Source organism: Triticum aestivum, chromosome 5B, assembly GCF_018294505.1.
Source record: "Triticum aestivum cultivar Chinese Spring chromosome 5B, IWGSC CS RefSeq v2.1, whole genome shotgun sequence".
Classification (NCBI taxonomy): Eukaryota; Viridiplantae; Streptophyta; class Magnoliopsida; order Poales; family Poaceae; genus Triticum; species Triticum aestivum.
Genome location: NC_057807.1, coordinates 621114594 through 621125100, shown reverse-complemented (window position 1 = coordinate 621125100; position 10507 = coordinate 621114594). Strand labels below are relative to the sequence as shown.

General features: G+C 43.0%; 1 protein-coding gene across 1 annotated transcript; it reads right to left on the bottom strand.

The window, feature by feature from the left end:
* Positions 1-427: 427 nt before the first annotated feature.
* LOC123113690 (tryptophan synthase alpha chain-like) lies at positions 428-2450 on the bottom strand. Its single transcript, XM_044534994.1, has 7 exons — positions 2110-2450; positions 1690-2011; positions 1524-1600; positions 1344-1421; positions 1155-1232; positions 975-1034; positions 428-873 (listed from the first exon to the last, which is right to left on the bottom strand). Exons 1-7 carry the CDS (start codon positions 2350-2352, stop codon positions 739-741), a joined length of 993 nt encoding a protein of 330 aa, XP_044390929.1. The 5' UTR covers positions 2353-2450; the 3' UTR covers positions 428-738.
* Positions 2451-10507: the final 8057 nt, after the last annotated feature.

The following is a 10507-nucleotide window of genomic DNA, read 5'->3' as shown; positions in this document are numbered from 1 at the left end:
TGATTTTTTGGGTAGGTGGATCACCTCTATCAATGAAAAAAGTCCCTTCTAAGTTGTGCTTCGGAGGAGGCGATGATACCATTATCCCTGACAAAATTATCTTGCTTGTGTTCTTCTAATAGGGTGCGGCTCCCGGTTAGTAGTCGTACGATGAGGAAGCAGCGTCGGGGTAGTAGCGCAGGTGGTAGGTGGTGTCACGTGTCGTGATCAGGTCATCGACATGTTACCTGTTGGTGTTCTTGTCATACAAAAACAACAGGTAACTATGTTGCTTCTACCCTTTCATACTTGAGCACAAACTAAGAACAATTCACTACCTTTATTTCCACATGTCATGGTGATCTAGGGAATGACCTATGCTATTACATATCATTATAGTGCATCCCTGATGCTCCGCGAAGTCCTCTAGCCTCTTCAACCTTTCTCTTGGAGAAGCCACTTCACCTTAACTGTTTAACCATTACACTACCAATGACCACTCCATCTACATCCCACTTGGTAATCTATGTCCACCAATGAGTGGAGGTTGACAATGTAATTACTTCACTCACTTGATATTAACACTCCCAAGTTAACACAACAACGAACAAAAGCATATGCAAACACTAACTATAAAGGTAAACACTAGTCTCTTTTTGCGACATAAAAATTGCAAATACCTTCTACCCTTCTACTGATTTAAATTTTGACCACCATGCTGGCTTGCCACCCTAAATAATTAACCATGTTAATTGCATATCATGGGAGTGCATTCTTCAAACTCTTGGCATATACTTCTAGCCTCTTTAATCCTTCTCTTGGAGAATTTGCTTCACCCAACTGTTTCACCATTGCACTACCAATGATCACTCCATCTGAACCCCACTCGGCAATCTGTGTCCATTCATAAGTGGAGGTCAGCAATGTAATAATCTTATTGAGATTTTTGAACCAAGATCACAATTTTTTGGTGAATTTTTCGATGTGTTATCTACCTGGCTAACATGTTCTGGGGTCGATATGCCAAAGCCAACCGCCACTGCTTTGTTTGTGACCTGCGAGCAATTACGAAAGATATTTGACAGATGATACTTTTAGCATACAAGGTGGGAAATTTATTTCTTTACTGGTTAAGAGAAAAGAATCGATGGTTTTAATAATTTGTTTCTACAAACCTGTCTAATCTCCTGAAGAAGATCCTTGACACACGGGTTTACGGTTGCCCGGGCTCCTGTAACTCCAACGACACTCACCTGCATGACGCAAATTAGTTAATTAGGGGATAGAGTGTTCATTCTGAAATTGATCACAAAGCCAGAATTGGAATAAGAAGTTAGGATTTTATGCATGTGTTCTGCACTTACAAGGTAAACAAACCCTTCTGAAGCTTTTGTGATTTCTTTCATCCTCTCTAATGGTGTAGCTGGCGTTGTAAGGAGGATCTACAATCATTTATTGAAAAACCATAATAACTTGTTCAAGGACTGGCTTAATCCTGAGCTCTGTTAACATGGCATTAATTTTTCATGAGGACATGCACGTACCAGCTCCAGATCGTTCTTGATGGCTTTTTTCCTGAAAGCATGCATCTCCTCGTATGGAAGGTCGGGAATGATAATGCCTGAAGTACATGCAATGTAACAAGTGCGAATTAGCAAATCTGTTGTGTTAATTGTCAACATCAGTTAAAATATTTAACATGTTAATTACCTTTGACACCGGCTTCTTTGGCAGCCGCGGCGAAACATCCCGTCCCACAGCGCACAATGGGGTTGAAGTAAGAGAAGATGACCACGGGGCAGGACAGCTCCGGCGTCACCTCCTTCAGCATCGACAGCACGGTGTCCGTGGTCGCGCCAGCAGCCAACGCACGCGCAGCGGATGCCTGAATCACTGGCCCGTCGGCAGAGGGGTCAGAGAAGGGCAAGCCGAGCTCGATGACGTCGGCGCCGAGGCTGTCGAGGAGCCTGAGCGCCTCCGCTGTCGTCGCAAGGTCGGGATCGCCGGCGGTGATGTACGGGATGAACGCCGTCTGCGCGCGCGCGCAACAGTAAAGCCTTGGTCGATTAGCATCGATCTTTTACGTGCATGGATGCTGCGAACTGAGCTTAGTACACTCGGCGCACTTACTTTGCCATTCGCCCTGACGCGAGACATGGCCTCTGCCACCGACAGGCCGCGCTCGCCAGCCGCGGATAGCGACGCGCACCTCCCAGCAGGAGCGGGCGCGGTCACCGCCGCCACGGCGACCGCTCCGACCAGGGGCCTACCCGGCGTGGGCACCGCCACCGCGGCCTGGCCACGACGCATGGTGTGGTTCAACGGCAGAGCCGAGGAAGACACGGTGAGGGACGCCTTGAACGCGAAGGCCATGCAAACAGCGACGGACGGCACGCACGCAACTCAGCCAAGGTCGCTCTGTTTGCAGGGCTAAATTACACGAGCAGCAGAGAACACTTCTAACTTTTCCGCGCGAGATGACTCAAGTGCTGGCGTGCGTGCGTGCGTTCGTTCGTTTATATAGCAGAAGCAGCAGCCGGAGGCGGCTCTACGCAGGGAGGAGAAACAGAGGAAGCTAGGAGTGATAATAAACTGACTAATGGTGGGTTGATTCGATCTTCACCGTGCGCCGCCACCGCACGCGGCACAGCAGCGTGCCGGGCTGAAGCCTAGTACGTACACTACATTTTGGTCACTTAATATAGGGGCCACATACTTGCAGTGCAACTGTTTTTTTAGCATCATCCAATTTTCTTAGCCGTTAGATTGAAATCCAACGGAGCCATCTTTTTCCTCTTCCCGTGCGCCTTCTTTTTCCTCCTCTCTTCTGTGACCTGTCCTGCTGGCCAACCACCTGCGACCGGCGGGTACCTCCGCCTTCGCCGTGTTGTCGCTGCCCTGGTCTTCCCTCTAAAGCTGACCACCAACTCCGGCGCCAACGACACCCGGACTCAAACTTGCAAATAACCACCTGCCTCTCCTTCACCGGCGGCGTTGTGGCATCCCCGTCTCCGATGATCTCCTTGTTCGCACTCGATGGTGACACCTCGGCTAGCCACGGAGACCCCCCTTCGGGCTGGTGATATACGTGTGCTGGTTGAATAAATAAATTCAGGCAAGTGATGTTTAGCAGTGCTTAATTTGTCAACTCATACATATTTGGTACCTCAAACTTTAAAACCAAATAATTTAAGACCCTCTTAACCAGCGAAGGGCAGTTTGGAAATATGGCAATTGCATACAATTTGCATGGCAATTTATGCGGCCAAGGATAACAAGTTTAGTTGACAAGCATGATAAATGCGTCTCGGTACATTTTTGTCAGGATTTGCCGTGCTTGCAAACTAAATTTGTCATCTAATATAGATTGCCATAAAAACATTTGATTTGCCATCCCCTTCCTGGGAGCTTCAACTAAATAGCCTACCTATAATATATATCCTGAACTTTCAAATGTTTAAAACAAGACCGAAGAGATGATTTGGCTGCCACGTGCCACATGTGCTCAAAATCACACCAAGTTATCAACGTAACCGCTTCAAGTCGGGATAGAGACTAAATTTGCCTAGTTTTACTAGTTTTTCATTTAAAGACCAAATCCAATCAAGTCGATGATTTGAGAGACCAAAATGGACTTTTTCATTTGCTTTCAAATTTCAATACATGAATCATAAGTTCGCAACGCATTTCCTAGAGAAGGAATAGTATCATGATTTTGTATTGATTCCGCCATTTATACTTTATATTGGGTTTGGAAGCGAAAGTCCCCTTCTACTGGTGAGCTCATTTGAGCTCGGAATGAATAGTAAATCTGAAGAAAAAATTGAAAAAAAATCAAAAAATCTGAATTTTTTTTGCTGCAAACTTTGACAAATGTTTTGAGTGCCTGCAAATTTTCATCGTGAATTTATATTATTGGAAGTAACAACAAAAATATAAAATTCAGTACTCCAACATGCTTTCATAATGTTAGTGATCTAAATTTTTTTATAAAAGTTTACAGATGAAGTATCATTTTTGGAGCATTGATTTTGTTTTTGTATTTTTGTCAAGGATTTCACAAATGTTATTTCATGATAAAGTTTTGCGTGATCATAAGAGAGCATTTGAGCTCGGGACTATGATATTGCGCGTCCATTCGGAAGCCTCTTTCGTGGGAAGGAACAGTATATTTCATCGTACCATTACTCGTAAGAAAGAATATTATTGGGGTGTTTGATTTCAGGGACTTTTTTGTGTAGAGACTAGAAAAAGTCCCTCTTAGAGACTTTTTTACCAAACGGGAGGGACTTTTTAGGGACTAAACTAGGCATTTAGGACTAAATGAAGAAGACTCTCAAGGAGAGTCTTTTTTGGGACTTTTTGAGACTTTTCCAACAATGCCCCTCCATGCATTCATTGGCCCGCCACCCCATAGTGTTGTTTGATTGTTATTTTTCTATATACTAGGGGCAATATGGTCATTTAATAACCTATAGGAAGGGACTAGGAACTTTTTAGTCTCTGAAAACAAACAAGGAGGAACTTTTTAGGGACTAGGGACTTTTTAGTTGAGACTAGAAAAAATGCCAGGACTTATGAACCAAACATGGCCTATATTTCTCGCAGAGAGAGAAGGAATATTATATGCCGCAACCGTCCGCTGCAATATCCCGACTTGGCCTGTGGGTTTGCTCCATCGGATGAGTCAGTGCTCTGTACACGACCAAAATCCGACGATTCACACAAGATGAATGAATCCGGCCGGGCATTCGAAAGGAGGCGAGTGATCCTAATATCAGAGACGTTGGTAGCTGGATATCATGCATGGAGTCGTTTTGCCATCGGATCACAAGGAGGCGAGCGATCCTGACATCACGATGGCATCATCGAGAACATGCCAGATCAACCAACGGATTTACTACTGCATGGCGGCTAACTTTGAAAGTTATAAAAGGATGAAGTCTATCGCGACTGGTCTTCTCGGCCGACACTCGTGCTCCGGCCGGACCTCGTCTTCCTCTGACTCCGGCAGAAGCGATGACTTTTTGACGCGGTAGAGCACGAGGCGACCGATCGGTGATTAGGGCATCTCCAACGCTGACACACGAACATCTTACATGCTTCTGGACCGCGCCGTTCGGACGGCGAAAGCCATCCAATATAGGCCTTTTATCGGTCCGCAGCGTGCTTTAGATACAAATTTTTCGGCAAACCAGAGGCAAACATGAGGGACTTTGCGATAGTCTAGACTAATCCCACGCCCTCTTCTAACCGATGCATGATTAGGGCGTCTCTAACGCTGACACACAAACTTTTTGCATGCGTCTGGACCGCGTTCTTCGGACAGCGGAAGCCATCCAATCACTGGCGGAGCTAGGGAGGAAGTTTAGGGGGGCAAATGTTTTTTTTTTCAAAAAGGGAATATCCCCGGCCTCTGCATCAGAGCGATGCATACGGCCACCTTTATTACCAAGCAAAATAATTCCAAGTTATACTACAAGCAGGGGGGCAAATGATAAAAGATCCAAACATGAGGGGGCCAAATACTAAATTTATACTCATCCTGTGAGACTTAGGTGTGTGTATTCTGGACTAGTACTTGTATGTATGCTCTTGACGATTTGCTTTATTTATAAAGCGGAGCGAAAGCCTTTTTCAATAATTTATACTCATCTACACCCTTCAAAAAAATTCCTTCACACTTTTTGCCAAGGCTAGGGGTCACAGCCACCCCAGGAGCACACATAGCTCCGCCAATGCATCCAATACATGCCTTTTATCAGTCTGCAGCGTAGTTCAGACGCAAATTCTTCGGCAAACCAGAGACAAACATGAGGAGCTTTGTGGTAGTTCGGGCCACGCTCTCTTCTAACCGCCCTGACCCACCAAAACCCCTTCTCACTCGCCCGCGTGTGTTTCCGTCCTGCGTCAGCTACCCGCATTCATGCCTCTATAGAGCGCATCATTCAACATTGAAGATGGCTTAGGGCAGACGCGACCATTGAAGTGGCGCACCGGCCGAGGGCGCCGCCCGTGATGCGTCTCCGGTGTCCACGTCTGTTCAATGCAGGAAACGCGTGACTGGACGAGACAGGACGAATATCTACCATGCCGGTTCAATGCCGTTGTCCGTCCGCATGCCGCCATTAAGCAAGCTCGCCAGCCGAGGAACCCACTGCGGCACCGCGCGTTGATGCCCCCTGACGTCTGGCCTCACAAGAATCCTCTATATAAAGGCGGCCAAACCTGCCTAACTCCACACCACAACAGAAGCCCCTTCCTATCCCCTCCCTTGCACTACATCCGTCATGACTGCACGGAGATGAAGCACGTCGTGGTCGCCCTTGCCCCTGCCTGGCAGAGCCACCGTGCCAGGCGGGTTAGAGGCGTGCTTGCCGGCCAGCTCGCCCGAGGCCTCCTCCAACGACGACGAGACCACGATGGGGACGAGCTCCGACGACACCGCTCCGGCTACCGCGCCTCCTGTGCACGCCGACTTCACCCATGGAGCAGGTGCAGGCGCACTACAACGCCGCCGTGGCGGAGGTCCAGCCTGTGTCGGCGCTTTGTCGGCGTTCCACCAGGCATAGGAGGAAAGTGTAGTAATATTATCAAACCTCAAGGCATGCCTATGAATTATTATTTTGTTACTAACCTTTTAATTTCTAGTGTTTTGATTCCATGGGACCCTTTCCAACTTCATATTGTAACACATATTTTAGTTGTTATTGGTTATGTCACCAAGTAGGTAGAAGTTATTCCAACTAAAAGTAATGATCATCATACTTCTATTAGAATATTAAAAGGTGCTATCTTTTCAAGGTTTGCAGTTTCTAGATACCTTATGAAGAGGTAATATCACCAGAGGTCATAGAACTTGGGTTGAATGTTCAGTTTGGTGTTAGAACTTTAAAAATATGGATTTGTGGTCACCCAACTTGCGTTCTCGTGCAAATACAATCACTTTATCCCTATCCGAACGAATCATGCTTGCGTTCTTGTCTGGCCGTGCCTCAACTTGTCTTGGACGATCAGTTTAGTGCCTAAAGTTGCAAAATACGTGAAACTGGTGCTCGAACTTGTCTGGCCATGCAAATACGGTGCCACCATTCATATCAGGACGTACATCTAGTCCGCATGGCGTACAAACGTGAAGGTGGCCCGCCTATCAATGTCTAAGAGGCGCTGGGTGGCCCGCACGTCGGGATTTTTTTTAAAAAGATTCTTCTCATTTTTATTTAATCAATAGAAAAGCCATCAAAATCACTGTATGATAGCGAGAAATAACATTAAAAAAACTCAATGGAGAGGTATCGAACTGGCACATCATGTTCAACAACGGCACGACCTTGCCAGCCGGAATTCAACTATTAGCTACAAAGCTGTATAAATACTAAATACAATCCACGTATCACTCTATAAATTTCTTTATTTTTAATTTTTCCAAGTTCCTGTTTAGTTTCATAACGCATAAATTTTTCATATGAAAAATACAATTATCAATATGCAAATGTTTTATATTTTAAATATTTTTCCATTACCATTATTGTGTACTGCAAAGAGGCTGAACTTAATTTATGTGGATAATATTAAATTTGAGAAATGCATCGAACATGTTGTGTTTATAGAAATGTAATGATAATTTACACTATAGTTTTTTAACCCACGTTGAACTCTTTTAAAAATACATGTTGTAAACTTTTTTAACGCACGCCAAACATTTTTTAAAAATGCATTATAATTTTTAATACATGTGAAACGTTTTCCAACAACATGCTGAACATTTTTCAAATGCACTAACATTTTCTTTTAAGTTTATGGCAGTTGTATTTTGTTCTTACGTTTCTTTTCCAAATGGTGAAAATAATATGAAAAATAAAATTAAATAACTTGAAAATTAAGTGTGCAGACCCATACGAGTGCCATATATATACATCAACTGAGCACGTTTGAGGGGTACATAGCAACCAAAGAGGAATTTTGGAGCACGGTGGCCACTGAGCATGTTTTTTCTTTGAAAGTTTAAAAACTGGCTAAAAGTTTCATACAAATTTTAAACATTTCACAAAAAAATTTATGCATGTGCTCTAAGTGACTTTCAAGTTTTGTTTGAAATTTTGTTATATTTTACCCTGCAAAAAATACAATAATTCGGCCAAAAAAATTAGCTGATATTTGCATGTATTTGTCTTTTTTGTATCTCTCACATACAAATACAGTTTTGAAAAGGAAACATGTGGATATATTACATTTCCATGTGTGCATGTACAAAAAATGTCAGAAGTTTTTTAGCTGTAAAAATCTGTTTCTTTGACCTTGAAAAATGGGCACAATGTGCCTGTGCTCCAAAATTACATTTCGCATAACAACGCAATATATAAAGTTCGATTTAGTCTATATCTACTAAGCACAGTATGGCCTGGTGGACCCCCTATGCATGCAACATAATCCATAAATTTGTGGGGCTTTCCCATGTAATTAAGTAAAATTTGAGCGGCTTTTTTTTTTAAATCCTCATGTCCGTGCCACCCAGCGACTTCCCTACTCCCAGCCATTGACAGTTGGTCCACCGCCAAATTGGCATGCCACATGGGCTAGACGTACGTCTGGATACGAATGGAGGCACCGTATTTGCACGACTAGACAAGTTTGAGCACCTGTTTTATGTATTTTGCAACTTTAGGCACTAAACTGACCGCTAAGGACAAGTTGAGGCACCTCCAACGTATTTAACTCTTAATGATCATCATACTTCTATTAGAATATTAAAAGGTGCTATCTTTTCAAGGTTTGCAGTTTCTAGATACCTTATGAAGAGGTAATATCACCAGAGGTCATAGAACTTGGGTTGGATGTTCAGTTTGATGTTAGAACTTTAAAAATATGGATTTGTGGTCACCAACTTGCGTTCTCGTGCAAATACAATCACTTTATCCCTATCCAAACGAATCATGCTTGTGTTCTTGTGCAAATACGGTCACTTTATCCCTATCCGGATATATCCTGCGCTTAGGTGGCCTGGAACCATTTTTTAATAGAAACACTCCTGCTTTGTTTTCAATTGCACAGAAGCCCCCTCATCAACACATGTGGGTCACACTTGATAGAGAAATGAGAAATAAAAACACCACATGGTCTGAGCCAACCATTGTACTAAGCACGTCTCTGAAGAAATATACCTTATTTCACTTTAGAATGTAAGGATCAGCCGATATTTTCATAAACTTGCAAGCTGGGGTCACCTACTGGATGCGCAGTACTAACCACTGGAACATGGCCAAGCTCTGTTCTTTTGTATTTTCAATTTATATATTTTAATGCTAAAAAAATTTGAATTCAAAATCCATTTGAATAAATTCTGGAAAAGAATCTGCTCATCCTTGAGTAGTCGTCGTTGCCAACATATAAAATTCTAGGTTTCTCCTTAGACACATGGACAAGTACAAATTCCAAAATTGCAAACAAAAAATAATCGCCCATGCTCGAAATGGTTGAAAATTCTTTCAGACAAACCAATTTTTTTGTTTGAATTCAAATAATTTAAAATTTAGAAGTCTGGATAAATAAAATATAGCGCATAATTATATATCATTTTTATCCTGATGATTTCCATTAATTAGCTTGCAACTCGGCCGGGTTTGAATTTTGTGTAGGTATATTTTTGCCAAAAAAACATATTCAGTACAAAAATAAGCAAAGTATTTGTGCCTCATGATCTGGATTCTAGACCTAGAGGTGTGAAGAAAACTAACCTACCGCAACAGTACAATACTGAATTTGAATTTTAACTGATCCAAGTCCATTTTGACATAGGAGTTCAAACCAACCATAAACAATTTGAGCGGAATGAAAAAATATTGTGCTCCCTCTAAATTCCTTTAGATAACTTGATATTAGAGCAAGCTTATTGCAAACATCATCGTTCTCTTTGTATATGCTTGAATTTATGGTTGTCTCGGCTAAAAAAAAGAATTTATTTGTCGCAAAAAATTAAAAGAAAAATAATGTATTTGTTGGTTGAACAATATAACAGAAAATGCATCTCAATACTAGAAAGCAAAGGACGTCGAGTGTGGTGGTTAGAACGTGAGACCGGATTGAAGAAGTTCGGATTGAAGAGGTTGGTGGTTTGAATCCACACGGCACGATTAACTTTAAAATCTTCAAATCTTCGCGGGCAGGTGAGTCCCTTATAGGTCTGACTGCTAAATGGGACCCACAGACATAATTATCGATCAGTACTTATTATGTGAGAATGAATTATACAGACGCAATTATGAAAAAGTTGGGGTGTTTCTGCAAAATGGACGTTACACATGTCACACCTAACGCCTCCTCCACCAACAGTCGTTGACAGTGGGGCCATGCATGTGTGGCACGCCATGCAAGCGGCGGATACGCCCGCCTACACGTTTTGTGACTGTATTTTCACCACAACGCAAGTTGGATGATCACAAATCCGTGTTTTTGAAGTTCTAACACCAAACTGAACATACAAAGCAAGTTATGTGACTCCCGGTGATATTACCTCCCTTATGAATGATGG

Coding starts and splice junctions, on each gene's coding strand:
- LOC123113690 (XM_044534994.1), bottom strand. CDS start 2,352: ATGGCCTTCGCGTTCAAGGCGTCCCTCACCGTGTCTTCCTCGGCTCTG. Junction 1,601..1,689: donor CAAAGAAGCCGGTGTCAAAG/GTAATTAACATG, acceptor CATGTACTTCAG/GCATTATCATTCCCGACCTT. Junction 1,233..1,343: donor CAGAAGGGTTTGTTTACCTT/GTAAGTGCAGAA, acceptor TGCGTCATGCAG/GTGAGTGTCGTTGGAGTTAC.